This window comes from Heterodontus francisci, chromosome 18 (assembly GCF_036365525.1).
Source record: "Heterodontus francisci isolate sHetFra1 chromosome 18, sHetFra1.hap1, whole genome shotgun sequence".
NCBI lineage: Eukaryota > Metazoa > Chordata > Chondrichthyes > Heterodontiformes > Heterodontidae > Heterodontus > Heterodontus francisci.
In genome coordinates, this window is record NC_090388.1 from 69,781,142 (window position 1) to 69,800,403 (window position 19,262).

Below are 19,262 nucleotides of genomic sequence, written 5' to 3' on the forward strand. Positions count from 1 at the left end.
GCTCATTAAGGAGCAGAATTGATTGATGGCGAGAATACTCAGTGAGTCAGCAGCCCTTAAAAGGCTGTTGCAAAAATTTAAAGGGATGTGGCCAGTTCAAGGTGAGTGGCCATATGTGAGTTTTAAAACTATTGAACCCTTCCATATGTTGCAACTTGGCTACAGATATCCTTGCTAGATATGACAAAGCTCTGCAAATAGCTTCCTGCCATTTCTAGAGAACTTGGACCAGTTAACTTTGGTCACTGGCAGGTCGTTGTGCCAATGTCTGCAGAAATGGTCTGGTGCCAGTTGATCTCTCTGTCGGCATCTTTTCACCCTTGCCACCCAAAGCTTGCAATACTGTGAGACACTTTGAAACAAACTTAGCATTATGAGTACATAAACATTGTCCCTTAAAAATTATTCCAAAAATATATGCAGTAATTTAAAAATATCAAGAAAAAATGTCTCATAAAGACACCACAGTATCAAAAGCATCAGAACAAAAAATCATTTTATTCCTCATTGAGAGCTCGATCAGGCGTGATGCTTTCATTCAAACTGGGCTTTGAAGGCAAAAACATTGTGCAAAAGTTGGGAAACTATTCCATTTTCCAATGCATTTCAAATGCACTGAGGCTGTATTGCAAGTGATATTGCCCACAAGCAATCTAGCTCACAAAGTGCAACAGGAGAGGAAAAGCATGTGGAGAAATAATTGTCCATGATTTGGAGTTTGTGAAGGTTGGAGCTCAGAAGAGCAACAAGGAGGGCATTGGGGAAGCCAGTTTTAAGCGCAAATAGAGTAAGATAATGGTTTCAGTGATGTTAGAATTGTGCTCAGGATGGAGGCAGGCAATGTGGCAGAGGTAGAATTAAGAGGTCCTGGTGAAGGATAGGATATGAGGTGTGAAGCTTAGCTTTAAATCATGCAGGACATCTGATTGAGTTTGGAGGAACAGTTATAGAAGGGGATGTAGTTGGAGACAAATGTATGGAGTTTTTGGAATGTGGTAAAAACCAAAGTTAAACTGACTGAGCAAAGCCCTCCCAAATATGAGGCGTTATTAAAGAGCATTGCTTGATGAAAAACTTGGATGCAAAAAAAAAATTGTGCGTGGAATGGGTCTCTACTGATCTTATAAGCCTGCCTTATAATCTTGTCATTAGTCCAACAAAATCCACTAAAGCTTAGAGTAGGCCTGTCAGCCAATTCAAAGGGAAAAGACAGGTTTCGACATTTTGGGTGTGTACCTTTCATCAAAACTGACAATGTTTAGCTGTACAATATTCCGAAGAAAAAAATTGTGAAAATGCCAGTCAAGAAGTTAGCAGGAACAATTCACATCTACAAATCCAATCTACGTGGAGCAATTGTGCTTAGAATAGGAAATATCTCAGAATGCTCAGGGAGAGGAAATATTGCTTTGTTCACTTAGAGAAATCCAGAGCAATCGGCATAGACTTACAATTTTCCACCTCACATGAAATTAAATGAAATTGGGGCGCTTTTTTTAACGAGCGATTTCTATAATGGGTGGCTGACCTGCATTGCGAATTTTATTTGGTGTTACACATTGAGAACGTAAGTAATAGTTGATGTAACTGTGGGATAAATGTTTAATCTTTTATATAAATGCTCATCAAATTTCTTCTTTGCACATATACATGAGGAATCTATAACTGCTAAATGGTCTGGGGCAACTTATTTTACTCTTTTGTAATGTACTGGGTGGGGGGGAAATATTTCTTTGTTCATCATGTGCAACAAATAGTAAATGTGTTCTTTCTAAACAGGTTTACAATTTCAATACATAAGGCACAAAAAGGAAATGTTCCCCATGTGGGCTATAAACCTGTCATTTGCTAATGGCACCAAGATGATTTTACAGCAGTACTTGACTCTGATGTGATCATAATTAGCCCTCCAATGAAACATTAGAACTGATTGATATCCTTTAACCTGTGGTATTCACCTTTCTGATACGAATAAAGAAAAACATTTCTCAACAACTCCTCCAAACAATTTTTCAATTAATGTTATCAGTAAAACAGCATCAAGCAGTTTTTTTGTTTGCTTATTTTATGGTCCTTCAAACTCACTAGAACCAGCTAATGTGAGGTTACAGGTTCCTTGGAACACATATGACATATTTTTATGTTTTTTTTTAAGTTACATGTTCTGTGATCTATTCCTGGTCACTTTTGTTAAATTAAAGCACCTCTGCAGACCTGGCCATTTTATTCTGAAATTATAGGTTTATATTTGCTACTACAAAAAGCAACATATACCAGGAAGGACTATAAGGCTCCAATTCAACCTTGTCAATTCTGCTGCTGTATGATGAGCTGGAGCATCACTCTTAAGGATTATGACCGAGCTCCTTTGATTAAATTATAGTCTTGTGAATGACTTCCAGGTAATTTTGATGGCTAACATGTCAGCTATGGCTCAGTGGTATCATTCTCACCTCTGAGTCAGCATTTTGTAGGTTCAAGTCCCACTCCAGAGTGGGAACATAAACAAGGCTCACACTCCAGTGCAGTACTAAATGAGCGCTACACTGTCGGAGGTGCCACCTTTTGGATGAGATGTTAAAACGATGACCCTTCTGTCCTCTCAGGTGGTTGGAAAAGTCCCATGTCTCTATTTTTCGCAGAACAGCTAGGAAGTTTTACCTGGCTGATATTCAGCCCTTAACCAACATCCTAAACATACTTTCTGGGCATGATCACATCACAGTTTGTGGAATTTTACTCTGCACAAATTGACCACTGTATTTTCCCTACATTACAAGAGTGACTATACTTCAAAATTGCTTTGTTGCCTATAAAATGCTTTGGGATATCCTGAGGTTGTGACAGGTGGTATATAAATACAAATATTTCTTTTTATAACCAAAACAATTTGTGTGGAATGTGAGTGCTGTCTGAACTGAATTTCTCCATGCATACACTGGCAGCTTCTGAGAAGTAAATATTCTCACTTTGATCAATTAAACGAATAATTCTTTAAACTGCTGCTGTACGTATCCCGTGAATGTGCACAAATGTGTGATATTCCTTGGTCACTTGTTTAAATCCCATCCAGAATCTTATCAAAGCAGTGATCCAGCTTTTAAAAAAAAATCTTCAAACTATTGATGTGATTATTAATTGGCACACCAAATTCTGTCCCAAATTGCTCTGATTTCCATGACTTGTGGCTAGAGATCAGGCAATTCTGTATACCTGTACAGGGGTGTACTACCTTGTGCGATGAAGTGATGCTTTTGTTCACAATATCCTTTACTGACTGGGTTATTGGTGACTCAGTGCTGGTCCTGGGAGATGGTGCTTAGCCTTTTGTCCCTCCTCTCACTCAATCATTTTCCATTCACAAATATAATTAGACAAGGCTACAGCAGGAATTCATAATGTAATTATACACACTAAAATGTCATTGTATATGAGCCAAAGAGATTTTTAAGAAGGGTAGTTATAACTCAGTGAGAAAGGGAATATGGCTAAATTTAGGTCTTTACAAAACAAATCTATAAGATGTTGCTGGAATAAAGAGTTTTCTCAGTGAGCAAGTGGTCAATCTATGGAACAGGCTCCCTAGGAAGAGAGTGGAAGCAGTTAGTAATGAAGCATTCAAATGCAAATTAGGTAGATTTCTTTCAGAAAATAACATTTTGAGAAAACAGTATATGAATAATTTGAGACATGTAACGTGGTAAATGCAGCGTGCATGGGAGGAAAAGGGTAGCTTTGGACCTATGATTCCCAAAGCTCTCCACCACTGGGGTTGTTTCGCATCATGTCTCTTATAAACTAATTGATAGAGACTGATTGCTATGATTAGTCAACAACTCTTTTAATTATTGTATTGTGTGACTATCTGAAGGGGAGAAGGGAAACTAGATGGAAGGTGGACTGTTTTCATATAGCAATTCCTATATTTCTTAATTATTTTGTTTCTATATATTGTACAATTATATATATTTCTATGAAGAAATCAATTTGTATTCAGGATAAATCCAAAGGTTCACTCTGTATTTTCTTCTTCTTCTGTGAATTTAATGCTTGCTTATCCTTTTCGAGCTGTTTTCTATCCTTTCTCCAATAAGATTTCCCCAGGCCCCTCAACCTTCCATAACCAAAAGGGCAGGTGGCTGAAGTATTCCTTGCTCTCCGCCAGTGAAGCTCCGAAACCATTAAGTAGCAGATACACATATTCTGTGGATGACCAGTTCTCTCTCCTTCTCTGTGGGTAATATCCAGTTTTCAAAGGCACAACAGAGATTTGGAGCTCAGCAGTGCAGGGTAATTGCAGGTGGAAAACTACATTTCAACACTGGTGCTGCCAATTGTACCTTCAATACACCGCACTATCAAACTGTGTCATATTTGATGACTGAATTTCATTTCTAGAATGTAAAAATCAGAAACGATTAAATTTTAAAGAAACAGCCTCTACTCAATTGCACTTCATGCTTTCAATCCTCCTGTATGACAACACATGCTGCATAATTTTGACATCAGTTAGGAATGCAGGAATAGGAGTAGGCCATTTAGCCCTTTGAGCCAGTTCCACCATTTAATTAGATCATGGTTGACCTGTATCTCAAATCCATCTACCTACCTCGAATCTGTAACCCTTAATACTCTTCTTAACAAAAGTCTATCCATCTTAATTTTGAAATTTTCAATGTAACCTAGCCTCAATAGCTTCTTAGGGGGCGAATGTTGCAGATTTTCACTACCCTTTGTGTGAAGATGTGCTTCCTCACATCATCCCTAAACAGCCAAGCTCGAATTTTAAGATTTTGCATCCTTGTTGCAGTCCCTCACTGAAGGACATAGTTTTTCTCTATCTATCCTATCAATTCCGTTAATCATCTTAAACACCTCAACTCGATCATCCCTTAATCTTCTATACTTAAAGGAATACAAGCCTAATCTATACAACCTGTCCTCATAATTTACCCCTTTTAGCCCAGGTATCATTCTGGTGGATCATATTTCAGCAGTGCCAACAGTTCACCATGCTACAGTTTACGATTATCCTTATGAAACCATTTATTTCAAATGAAAATAATGGCTTGCAAAGGTAGGAGGATTAAGAACACTGAGGGGGAAGAATTATAATGTTACATTATTATTATAATGTTTATTACTGAAACTCGATTTATGGCCACATTATGTAGTACAGCTACCTTTAAAAGAGATGTGATCAGAAAAATTTAGCTGTGTAAAATGTTCAGGAGAGGAAATGAGAGTAAATTGCCTGAGAGTAATTTGCCTCAGGAACAGGCAGAAGTGATCTTATCCATTGGACATTATCTTTGTTCTATAATTTGTAATCTTTAGGAATCCCATTCTGGCCTAATTAATCAAGACAATGGATGCTGTGTGTGTGGGTAATGTGAAACTACTTTCCTCATTGCTCTTTTCACCAATTATGGACAAATAGGGGATTGTGCTGTTAGTATAAATTGCATTTACTTCGGTAATAATATTTACGGATCTAAAATATGTTTTTATTCATTTGTCTTATTGGTTAATGATAGCCCTGGGAATCCTTTTGCTTGGACGCTCGCACCTATCTGTTCGCCTTCAGTTGCTGCTGTTTTACAATTTCCTGGCTGATGACCTGGACCATATTCAGATAACTAAATCAGGCAGCATTCACCATTTTACTGAGAACATTGACTTCAGCTAGACAAATGACCCATTTACTCAATTACACGGCATCATCAGTTCATTTGCAGATATCTAACTCTATGATAGAACGGGCATTCTCAAGATCGGTGCCGTTTCCTGCTCTCGCATCCCCCCTCCCCACCCCTGCAACTGGAAAGGTGCATCAACTTTGCTCCCTATTTCCACCCTTGCCTCTCCTTAACATGGTCCATCCCCAACTCTTCCCTTCCCTTCCTCAACTTCTTTGCCTTCATTTCTGGGGAAAAGCTCTCGACTATAAGCCCACTGAATCCCATAGTTACCTCAACTACACTTCCTCCCACCCTGCTTCATGTAAGGACTCTATTCCCAATGTGGTTGACAGGGCCCTTGACTTCCATTTTCCACACTTCTGCTCTCACTCCTTCCCTTCCTTTCCAGAACTACAATACAGTTTCCCTTGCCCTCATCTTCCACCTCACCAGCCTCCACATTCAGTGAATCCTCCTCCACAATTTCTGCCACCTCCAGCGTGATGGCATCACCAAACACCCCATTCCCCTCCCCTCCCCTTTCAGCATTCCAAAGGTACCATTTCCTCCATGACACCCTGGTCCACTCTTCAATCACCCACAATGTCCCCTCCTCTAACCACAGCACCTTCCCATGCAAGCACAGGAGATGCAACATCTGCCCTTTTACCTCCGTCCAAGGCCCCAAATACTCCATCCAGGTAAAATCTCAATTTACTTGCACTTCTTTCAATTTAGTATTCTGTATTCGCTACTCATGATGTATTGGGGAGATCAAACTCACATTGGGTGACCACATTAAGGAACACCTCTGTTCAGTCCACAGCCATGACCCTGAGTTTCTGGTCACCTGTCGTTTTAATTTTCTGCCCCATTCCCACTCTGACCTCTCTGTTCTCGACCCCCTGCACTGTTCCAAAGAAACGCAATGTAAGCTCGACAAACAGCACCTCATCTTTCAATTAGGCACTTTGCAGCCTTCCGAACTCAACGTTGAGTTCAACAATTTCAGATCATACCACCTGCCACCTTTTTTTTGTTGTTAGATGGCAACAGTTGCTTCTACCATTTAAAACTTCTCGAGACCCATTTTTTGTTTCTTTACTTATCCCATCGTCATCTCCTTTTGTCTAGCACTATCATCCCTTTTGTCATTTAATCTCTCCTGCCTTCCTTTTATCACAGACTTTCCCTTTTGTTCTTTTCCCGCGGACCCCCCCCCCAAACAACTTCCTTGCATCTGTACAACTAAAACCCGTTACATCTCCAACTTTGTTGAGTTCTGATGAAACTTCATCAACCTGATACGTTAACTCTCTTAACAAATGCTGCCTGACCTGCTGAGTATTTCCAGTATTTTCTGTTTGTATTTTAGATTGCCAGCATCTGCAGTATTTTTCTTTTGTCAAGTTCCTGAAGAATCGGTAAGAAACTAATGTCCTAAATTCCTTATGTTGCAATCAGTGGGAACATCCATCAATATTCAATAGTTGGTCCACCTATAACTTGTTTACTTACAGAGATGCCTTTTTGTATGCCGTTTTGCCTTAGGATAACTTGTATTTCCCTTCATCCTAAATATTACCGAATGTCTCATCCCCAATGTTGCCATCTCCTTCTTTGATGTCCTATGTGATATTTCTAAATATGCTCCATGGGGTTTGAGGAATCTCACATGTTACAGCAGTAACTTTTCAAGTAAGTGTTGATTGTACCTCACCCGCATGGCAGTATGTATCTGAAAATGGTGGGCATGCATTTCACTCCCCAGTTGTATTTTTTGTTTCTCTGCCACAGTGAGGCCAGACTAAAGGAGTCTCTCTATGCTGCTGAACTACAGGGGCCACAGCACAGTGCTACCAATCTGCAGGAGCTTCCACCAACTTCACCAAAGCCAATCACTCTGTAAGGAATTTGATTACAAGATAGTTTCACACAAAATCCTCAAAATTTATCACATGAGGAGTCAGCAAAGTTTGTCAATTACTTAAAAAGTCTCTGATATTTATTAACTTGTTCAATTACTGTTTAATAAATTTATTTGATAGTTAAAGGGACTGGCCAATCAAAAATGAGAGAGAACCTGTGAAATGTGGAATTAAACTACAGTAGTGACAAACATTGTAATGACGGATATTCTGTTTGTTATCATGGATATACTAATCAAACCTACCTCGATATCAGAGCAAGTGTAAACACTCTTGAGCGTGTAGGGAGAAGTGATGGGTCACCTATGAGATTAATCTGAGACACAGAAACCAAAATATCTGGTCAACAGTGTTAAAAAAATAAACATTAGGAAACTGCACAAATGTCTAAATTTTAATAAAATTAACTGCAAATCAGCGGGTGTTTCTGTGTTGGTATAAAGCCCAGATGGAAATTAAATAGAGCACTAAATGGGTGAAAATCTAACATAAAAGACTTCTGCCAAGTCATTTTGATTCATGACACACTTTTTGGCCTGTTAGTCAGCCATAACTGATCAGAAAAATGGTAGATTGGTTTAGGTGATTATAAACTACTCGTGATGACAACTTGCTTGTGATTCATTTATGACTGATCATTATCCTCCTTATGGTTTATATATTTCTTGATTATCTAATGTCAGATTGAGGTTCCACAGCCTACCACACTTCAAAGCCTTTTGTTACAAGTTAATGACCTCAAACATCAGATGCACTATAGGCCTGTCTGATTGTTCACAGTTTACATCGGACTTTTGAAGCCTGAGTGCAAACAGTGGTAAATTAAATCGTTTTAATATTTTTCTTTACTTGTACTGCATACGACTTTACGAGGTCATAAGGTTTTTTATTCTTTCATAGGATGTGGCCGTCGCTGGCAAGGCCAGCATTTGTTGCCCATCCCTAATTGCCCTTGACAACTGAGTGGATTGCTAGGCCATTTCAGAGGGCAGTTAAGAGTTGACCCCATTGCTGTGGGTCTGGAGGCACATGTAGGCCAAACCAGGTAAGGACGGCAGATTTCCTTCCCAAAGGTCATTAATGAGCCAGATGGGTTTTTACGAGAATCGATCGTAGTTTCATGGCACCATCACTGAGACTAACTTTCAATTCCAGATATAGACTCATCATTATCTCTTGGCTTATATATTCTATATAAGGGTCATGATTATTCACCTAGTTATACTGAGCTTTAATGTAAAATTGACTGTTTCAACCCAAAAAACTCTGGCAGAGAAATTAAAACATATAAGTAATAAAACATATAACATAAAACATATGACTGGAGTAATCAGTGAATTTGCTTCCCTCCCCTCAGATTATGCAGATAGCCTTCACTCATGGAAGGAAAATAAATTATTCTCTGTGTTCTGATCCAAGTAATTGATAGAATTTGGGGCATTTCCTGAAGCTGGTAGTTCACAGGTATGACACAGAGCATGTTTCATCATCAACTCTGTTTTGAAAAGTTTGAGAGAGGTTTTAATTAAGTCGTTTTATTGGTGATTGAGACTTGCTGATGTTTGGAGGTGAAGATTTTCTCAGCAACTGTCCATCCACGAATCCTAATACAGTCTGAAGGGTCATTTCAGAATCCCATATTCCCAGAGGGGACCTTCTCTCGCAGAGAGACATCTCAGACATTGGCTGCAACTTTGTAAAAAATAAATAACTTGCATTTCATGACCTCAGGACTTCCAAAGTGCTTTGCAACCAATGAAGTCTTTTTGAAGTGAAGTCATTGTTGTTGTTGCAGTCCCAATTCTCTTCCCAATCACAATCCAGCAAAAAAAAACCCTGAGGTGTGATCACCATAATAATTCCCCTTTATGTACCTCTAAAAATAAAGCTTAAAAAAATTCAACAAAAAGTCAACAATTCGAACAAAAACAACCAACTTATCCACCCCATCTTCCACATGTCCCTCTCTCCCACTCACACACCCTGCCAGGTATCATAAACATCACCAACCTCTGGTACTCCCTCCTCAATGTTTCACTTCCCAAATGCGGGCTAACGTTTTGACCCAAACAACAGCAGTGTAACCTCCACAAGCCACTGTGCAGCACAGTCTCTATAAACTCCATGCATAAAGAGTGCAATAGCACCGAAGAGTAATGCAACATAACCAATAACCAGATGCGATTTCTGAAAAGCCGAGAAATGGATCCAGGTCCTGAACTTCCCAGTTCCCCTCTTCCCGTCTCCTGACTCCACACTTCATTGGTCCCTCTCAGCTTGAATCTTGACTTGACTCCCAAGCTAGCTCTCATGATTTTACGTGCTGCACCTGATACCTTTGTTGCCCAAACAAGCCCTCTGTTTGCTGTTATCCCTCCAACTATGAATCCTCTTCTACTGCTCTCCTTTTTCATGCTGTCCTGTTTGGAACTTCAGATCTCCCACTATCCTTGTTTCAACAACCTCAGTCTTGATTCAATTCCAGTCTTTGCAATTCATATGCTTTCCTCCCTCTCGACCCAACATATCCTCCAGACATGCCCATTTCTCCCTTCTCTGATGGAAGAAAATATAGCCAAGAGGATGTTCCCAATGGCTGGGGAGTCCAGAATCAGGGGTCACAGTCTCAGGATACGGGTATGCCATTTAGAACCGAAATGAGGAGAAATTTCTTCACTCAGAGGGTGGTGAAGCTGTGGAATTCTCTACCGCAGAAGGCAATGGAGGCCAAATCATTAAATATATTCAAGAAGGAGATAGATATATTTCTTAATGCAAAAGGGATCAAGGGATATGGGTAAAAAGTGGAAACAGGGTACTGAATTAGACGATCAGCCATGATCTTTTTTGAATGGTGGAGCAGGCCAGAAGGGCTGAATGGCCTACTCCTGCTCCTATTTTCTATGTTTTTATGTTTCTATGTTTAACAAGTAACTTGCAGTTTTTGATGTGAATAGATAAGTACACAATTTAAAAACTTATGGAAGGTTATTAGACACAAGGGATAGTAGGAATCTGGAATTCTCCCCTCCAAAAGGCTATGGATCCTGGGACAATTGGAGCTTTCAAGACCAAGATCAATAGATTTTTATTAGGTAAATCTATCAGGGGATATGAAGCAAAGGTGGTTAAATGGAGTTGAGGTTCAGATCAACCAGGATCTAAAAGAATGGGGGAGGGGAAAGTTTCAGGCTCGAGGGGCTGGTTGATCTATTCCTGTTCCTATGTTCCTAGCTCCACTGCTGGTTAACAGAACTATGGCCGCAACAAACTTCCCGTATTACATTGCCTACAATTAGTACTGCAACTTATGGTCCAGATTTTCATCTTTAGCATCTAGGTGCAAGAGCTTCACTCATATGCTGCACTAATTTGAAATGCATCATCCAGGATTATTTGTCCATTAATGAACAGGAAAGTGTAGACGTGGTGTATATAAATGTCTAACAGTTGCTCCCCAGATGAGGTTCTTGCTTCTGGAAGATGAAAATTATATATCAGTACTCTAAGAGAATGAGGCACTAATGCCCGCATAAAACTTCTAATTTAGCTTTTGGAGGGGGAGGGGGGGGGGGGGGACTGCAAACTCACAGATGCTGGCTGTATAGTGTCCCGTTCCATGCCACATGAAGAGTGCTGTAGCACTGTCAATGCTCATGCACTATACCCCATGGCTGAATGCTGACTCTTGATCCTATATTAAGGTGAAAATAATTTTACACATGCAAACAGATTTTCATGCAATAAAGGGAATCACAACAGGGAATCACACTTTGTGTACAAAAGCAAACTAAAGTTTGCAAACCAAATAGTAGAAAGGAAACTACTCAATAGAGCACTGTAGAAATGTCTGATCAGGAGAGGAAGAGTAGAGCTCCTCTCCTGGCAGTTAAAATCTACATGTTGAGAGCAGACAAGCAGTAGTGTCTGCGCTATCTAAATATTTAAATTAACACAAAATAAATGCAAAAAGTATCCATGTGACACAAGGCAGCCGAGCACTTTTTGAACTTGGAGTTTTACTCCATGCAGTGTGCGGGCTAAGTGGATAGAGATGGCCCGTCTCCGTGACGTCTCACAGTGCTTGACTCCGGAGTTGGGTTGGGCTCTGACTTTAGATTTAAATGGTCACTTTAGTGTTGCTGGAAAGTGGAAACTTGCTTTGCGGCGAAGCCCATGCCAACAGGTTCATTACTGTTTCAGTTGTGGTGTCTTTGTGGTAATTCAGTACTTTCGAAAACTTTGGTGGCAGATGTGATTCTGCCTCAGATTTTGCCTCTGAGTCAGAAGGTTGCAGGTTTGAGTCGCAGTCCAAACACTTGAGACTATAATCCAGGCTGACTCTTCAGTGCAGTACTGAGGGAGTGTGGCACAGTTGGAGGTGCCGTCCTTCAGATGTTAAACCGAGGACCTGTCTGGCCTCTCAGGTGAATGTAAAAGATCCCATGGGCCTATTTCAGAGAAGAATTGGATAATTCTCCCTAGTGTTCTGGCCAATATCTATCCCTCACTATATTTTGTCAGTTTTCCCAATGCTGTTGTGAGCTTGCTATACGCAGATTGGTTGCTGTGTTTCCTCCGTTATAACAGTAACTGCAATTCAAAAGTGCATTGCCTTGGGATGTCCTGAAGTTACAAAAGGCGCTATATAAATGCAAGTTCTTTATTTCTTTTAACTTTGCAGTCGGTGACAATCCTCAGGCAATGCAGCAGTGAGGTCCCAGGCCTGTGACTGTGGGGTTAAGTATTAGGAAGCCTGTGCTTGAACAGGGCTACTGTTCTGCCCGCTCACTGAGTCTCCATTGGGAACCGAAGTAACAGACTCAGCAGGGTGGCTGCCCAAGTAATTATGATTTAAAACAAAAATGATGCAAGTACTTCAATAATAAACGCAGCTCCATATGAATTTGCCTCCCTCTTGGTAACCATAAATCTTCCTAATATTTAGTGAATATTAACGGGACTGGAAGATCAGTGCAATCCCAACAAACAGTGAATACAGGGGCTGCACCCAGTACTTTCAACTGATGCGAGTGGTGTAGCGCGGTTTTGGGTTCAGAAAACTTCCATGAGCCTGAAAAGGGTTAAACTTGCTGGCAGTGAGTGCCGCGCCTGCCTCCCTGGATGTAGGGGCGGATTGGTTAGGTAGCAAGTCAAGAGGCGGGTCCCGTGTGTTTGATGTCGGATGGCCGAAAGAATCAATGGAGCTGGAAGCATCCCCTGTCGGGCTGCTCTGTGGCTCACACACTGAACCAGCGAGCGGGGAGGTGCACTGAAAGCTGTGCCGCAATGACTGGGATGGCCAGCGCTCTCCCTGGCTGCTGAAATGAGTCCATGTGGGCAATGGGCGTTCGGGGCTGTTTGCAACTTTTCTTTCTCTCTCTGGTGGATGTTACTGCAAAGAGCATTTACGTAACCGACAGTTTCCCCTGCTGCTGCTTCTGGTTCTACTACTGCTCCTGGCAAGTCTGAGCCCACTGTGTTTCGTGTTACACGGGAGAAGGTGGTGGCGTTTTGAGTGCCTGCTTCGCTCAGGGTGAGGGAAACCCGTGGCTGCTTCGCTCAGGGGGAATCATGCAGTTGATGATTTGGGTAGCAGGGCTCCTGTGTCAACTGTTTGTATTTATACCTGCTTCTCGGGAACTGCCTTTACATCCTATACAAGGTACTGCATTTTTATTATACACTTGGGGGGCAGATTAAAAGTTTTAATTTGTTCTAGATCCGGATGGGGAATGAATATACTTACATTTGTAGCTCTAGAATGTTTATATATGCACACACACATCTGTATCTGGAATATATATGTACAGAATACATGCAGACATACATTATAGTGTGTATATGTGCATGTGTATACATAATGTAAATTACATACACGGGATATTCACAGTATTGTTAAACTATAAAAGTTTATTCTAAATTTATAACCCGGCATGAGAAAATAACGTTTGAAATTGCGTTAAGTTGTAAAATTATCTTGCACTGTGTGAGATTACACAGCGTGTAACTTGCACGTTCGCCGATTCGTTTCAGAGAATTTCATAAAACAGCTCCGATCCTATGAAATAATCACGCCGACGCGAGTGAACGATTTCGGGGACGTCTTCCCTCACGCTCATCACTTCAGGAGGAGGAAGAGAAGCTCAGAGCCGGAGCCCTGGGCTTCAAGGACTCACTATCAACTCCGCGCCTTTGGCCAGTTCTACCAGCTGAACCTGAGCGCTGACTCCGGCTTCATTGCACCCACTTACCGAGTCAGTCACTTTGGCAGTGAGGAGCCCGCAAGCGGCCACTCGGACTTGAAGCACTGTTTCTACAGCGGGCATGTGAATTCGGAGATGCAGCACACCGCCGTTGTCAGCCTGTGCACTGGGCTTGTGAGTATATTTCTCTAGTGGGATGGGGGAGGCTGGGCTTGGACAGCTGACTTCAATAGTCACTTTGTCTGCTATCATCCTCACTTTGGCAGCTGAGCAGACTGTAGTGAAAAAGGGGGCTTTGTAGAAGGCTGTGTGTGGGGTGGGGGGAATCTTTGTCCCTGCGCTTGCCCCTGAGAGTCTGGTAATCATTATTTCGAAATCTGCCTACAAGAATATGTTACTCTGCCAGTTTTGGTCTCACCTCCATATAGAATTGTTACCCCGTGTGATCCCTATTTCAGGATGAGATTAGCTTTTTTTGAAAGCCTTGGCTGCTTTTGTCACGAGTAAAAAGGCTGTTTTACTGATTTCCAACATGCTGCTTTAAGAGTAGTAGTTTAGCATGTTGTTGTGGTGTCGCTGGGAAAAGGTTGATCTGCTTTGATTTTGCCACAATCCATCAGGTAGGGGAACCCTGGTAACTTGTGGAGGGAGGGCAGTAAACAACTGGGAAGTAAAGTGAGTGAACTCTAATAAACTAATGGACCATGCAGATACTGAAGACCGCACGTACTTAGTGACAGCCCTTCCAGGGATTCTTTAAGGGAATGGGAGTGGAGATTACCCAGGACATACCTAAGATCTGACAACCAGCAATTCAAAAAGAGAATCGGTGGCAGCCAAAAGGAATATTTGAGAGGCAATTGTCTCTTTCTCGCTGGTCTGTCGATGCTGTTTATAAGAGCCAGAAATCAAATTTGCACGGCAATTTACACAGTAATTACAGCAGTAAGATTCTCAGCCTTCTCAAATGTCCCATTGCCTGTTATAAATTAAACATGCTACACGCTTTGAAAGTATGCACCACATTCACTGTACTGCACGCTCAACAAATGGGAAGTAGAGGACACTGGCCAAGTCCCAAGAGCCAGTCTGTCAGTGACCTTGACCCAGTAAATTTCTGTCTAAGGATAATCCACAGGATCAATCTAGCAGGAGTGTTCAAACTGCCGGAAGTGTGATTGGACTAAAGTTTCGATTAGCGCTTATTTCTAAACACATTTATGTTTTCCATTGGTTAATAAAATAACTCTGATGGTAGGAGGTAGATATGGAAGAAACTTCCCAATAAATGCTACCATGTAGTAAATACAACGCTGCATTCAATACTTAAGCCCCAATTGGGACCATGGCGTGTTTCCATTCAGCAGAGGAACATTAAAAGGTCATATTTGCCCAGATGTGCATCCCAGAATTAGCAAAACTAAGCACATTAGTAACACAGAAGAACACAAACCCACAAAAGGCCGTGGCTTATGTTAGGCCTGACACATGGCTTGGTGATCGAGCTTGAAACTTAGAATCATAGAAATATAGAACTTTATGACACAGAAGAAAGCCATTCAGCCCATCGTGGCTGTGCCAGCCAAAAAATATCTATCCAGTTTGATGCCACTTTTCAGTTACTGGTCCGTAGCTTTGTAGCTTACAGGATCTCAAGTACATATCCAAGTACTTTTTGAATGTGATAAGGATTTCTGCCTCTACCACACATTCAGGCAACGCGTTACAGATCCCCACCATCCTCTGGGTGAAAATATTTCTCCTCAACTCCCCCCGAATCCTTCTACCAATTACTTTTAAATCTATACTCCCTGGTTATTGACCGCTCTGTTAAGGGAAATAGTTCCTTCCTACCCACTCTATCTAGGGCCCTCATAATTTTATACACCTCAATTAAATGGCCACTCACCCTCCTTGTTCCAAAGAAAACAAACCCAGCCTATCTAATCTTTCCTCATAGTTAAAATTCTCCAGTCCTGGCAACATACTCGACCCTTATTAGAGAGAGAAGCAGTCTCATTGCCTGCTTCAATGTTGGGGGACAGTAGGGTGGGGAGGGTTGAGGAGAAACCTTCGCAGGGATGGGGTTAGTTGGAAGTGGTTTGTGTGAGCTGGTCCACCTTCTTGTCCCTCCATTTATGCGTTGATTGCCAGAGAAGGCAGGATAACTGACGAATTCCAGAATGCTATCCATGAACGTTGATAGAGCACTCTTCATGTGGCGTGGAACTGGACAGTGTGCAGCCAGCATCTATGAGCTCCCCCTGCCATCCCCCATAAAACTAAATTAGAAGCTTTATGTGGGCATTCACTTGACTGAGTGCTAGACAGATATATAATTTTCATCTTCTGTGTCTGGAAGCAAAAATTTCATCTGGGGAGTAACTATTGGGACATTTGTACACACCATATCTATGTTTTTTTTTTAATGGACAGATAATCCTGGGTGATGCACGTCAAATTTGTGCACCATATGAGTGAAGCTCTTGCACCTGGATGCTAAAGATGAAAATCAGGACCATAAGTTGCAGTACTAATTGTATACAATGTAGTTCAGGAAGTTTATTGCTGTTAACCAGCAGTGAAGCTAGGAACATAGGAACAGAGGTAGATCATCCAGTTCCTCAAGTCTGCACCACAACCCTTCCCCTTCCCTCACCTCCCCCATTCTCTTGCATCATGGCTGATCTGAACCTCAACTCCATTTACTTGTCTTTGTTCTGTGTCCCTTGATACCCTTATCTGATAAAAATCTATCGATCTCAGTCTTGAAAATTTCAATTTCTCCACATCCACAGCCTTTCGGGGAGGAAATTCCAGATTTCCACAGCCCTTTGTGCGAAGAAGTGCTGCCTGATCTCACCCCGAAATGACTTAGCTCTAATTTTAAGATTATGACCCTTGTTTTGGATTTCCCCATCAGAGGAACTAGTTTCTCTCTATTTACCCTATCAAATCCATTCATTATTTTGAACAGCTCAGGTATATCACCCTCAATTTCCTAATCTCGGGAGAATATAAACCAGCTTTATGCAGCTTGACCTCAATTTAACCCTTTAAGCTCCAGTATAATTCTGATGAATGGTGAGAAGTTGGAACTGGTGCTCTGAATGTTTCAGATTGTTACAAACAGTTAACTGGCAGCTAACTGTAAAGAATTGTGGAAACAAATATAAAAGCCCATTTGCACAATCCATTTTATGATGGAAAGTTTGCTTTTCTACTCGTGTTCTTCTTTAATTAAGTTTGCTTCCGTAGTAGAATCTTTCTGAATCAGTTTTACGAGCCCAGAGGATCATTACTAGCTCCAAGTTCCCTCAAACATGCATGTTCCTTTACTCGTTGAATATGTACCAGACATGTTCCCTGTGCAGTTGCAAATACTGCGCAATGATTGCAGAACCTTTTCTGAAGTCAAGGGCATTACATTTGGTTTGTTTATGCCCATTGTGCTTCTGATTGTGATAACGTGTCTGTTCTTTCTCGGCAGCCACTCAGTTGTATGAGAGATGGACAATAACTGCTGCCTTTGCAAGTGATTCCCACAACCTGAGAATGAACATTAAAAAAGCATTTTGTTTGCGATTTTCTTAGTAATTTGCTTTATTTTATGTACCACAGGCAGCATTTTGTTTACTGTCGCCTCCAGAAGTAAAATCCAGCTTTTGATTGTGTAAATTTTGCCTATTAACATACTACAGCTTGCATTTATAAAGTGCCTTTAATGTAGCAAAACATCCCAAGGTGCGTCACAGGAGCGTTATTAAACAAAATTTGATACTGCCAAACATGAGGAAATATTAGAACGGATGACCGAGCTTCATAGGTTTTAAGAAGAATCTTAAGGGAGTAGGAAGAGGTAGCGATGCGGAGAGGATTAGTGTGGGAATTCCAGAGCTTAGGGAAATGGTGGAACAATTCAAATCGGGGATAGGCCAGAATTGGAGCAGTATAGAGATTTTGGAGAGTTGCAGGGCTACAGAAGGTTACAGAGATAGGAAGGGGCGAGGCCATGGAGGGTTTTGAAAATAAAGAATAGAATCTTAAAATCGAGGCTTCGCTGGACTGGGAGCCAATGTAGATCAGTGAGCACAGGGGTGAAGGGCAAACAGAACTTGGTACAATTTCGGATATGGACAGCAGAATTTTAGATGAGCTCAGGTTTATGCAGGTTGGAAGATGAGAAGTCGGCCAGCAGAGCATTGGAATAGTCAAGCCTAGGGATAGCAAGGGCATGGATGAGTATTTGTTTCAGATGAGCTGAGGCAGAGGCAGAGTTAGGCGATGTTATGGAGGCCTTGGTACTGGATGGGATATCTGGTCCAAAGCTCATCTTGGGGTCAAGTATGACACCAAGGTTGCACCTGGTCTGGTGCAGCCAGATCGGAACCGGGAATTCCGGTATCGGTTTCCGTGGCAGGCGGTTTCGCTCCGATTCTCCGGCACGCTCCCCCCCCCGCCCCCCACCCCCACGCCAAACCCCCACCCTGCCACGAAACCTGCCTTCTGGGCGAGCACAAGGTCCAGCCCGAAGAATGGCCCCTTGATAATTCTACTCGAGGACTGATGCCCATTTAACTAAAATCCATCCTTCATGAGAAGAAAAAATGGAGCGGAGATGAAAAGGATGTCTGAATGCTGAATGAAATCCATACAAGAATTTACTTTGTGTATTTCCTATTGTATTGGATTTATTCTGGAATTTATTGTGCGAGTTGCTGAAAAAAGCCACTTCATTTTCTAAAACATGTAAAAGCACTTTTTCACATACAGAATTACCCAAAATATAACCAGACACATCCAGTTTTTAAGCACAATAATGGTTGATGTTTTTACTGCTAAAACATACTATTTTACGACTGTTCCTATATACATTTGCCATAAATCTTTTCAAAAACCCTTAACTCAGCTGCTTCCAGTCTGGGGCATAGGTTTTTCCTTCCTGATGTAGCTTTCACTGCCAATAAAAAGGCAGTCGAAGAACAACTAACTTCATTAAAGCCAATCTATTTTTCGTTTCGAAACAGTAGTGCATTATTTAATCATTTATGCCACTTTTTTTTGCAGAAGTATACTTTATTCATACAATTTGTTGAAATGCATTACATAATAGTTCAAATTTGACATTACATAAAGTGTGATACAGATCAGTTTCTTTCAATACAGTTAATGAAGCTCCTCACTATACTTGCCATTACAGGTTATATTTACAATGTACATTTACATTTCATATCAAACCTCTGGTGCGTACATGGTTTCCAGTGCCTCGGTTCACTATGGCGGGAGGACCTTGCACAGTGGTCTTTCCCCATTGAGCCTTTGCCGCGGCTGCCCCAAGCTTTAGTGCATCCCTCAGCACGTAGTCCTGGACCTTGGAATGTGCCAGTCTGCAACATTCAGTTGTGAACAACTCTTTGCACTGGAAGACCAGCAAGTTTCAGGAGACC

General features: G+C 41.3%; 1 protein-coding gene across 1 annotated transcript in view; it reads left to right on the forward strand.

Annotated features, from left to right (window-relative positions):
* The first annotated feature begins 12,806 nt into the window (after positions 1-12,806).
* LOC137379708 (A disintegrin and metalloproteinase with thrombospondin motifs 20-like) overlaps positions 12,807-19,262 on the forward strand; it is a 603,896-nt gene continuing 597,440 nt past the window's right edge. Inside the window, exons 1-2 of the mRNA XM_068050948.1 lie at positions 12,807-13,274; positions 13,646-13,989. Coding sequence (XP_067907049.1) covers positions 13,184-13,274; positions 13,646-13,989 — 435 coding nt within the window. The 5' untranslated portion in view covers positions 12,807-13,183. The remainder of the gene's footprint in view (positions 13,275-13,645; positions 13,990-19,262) is intronic.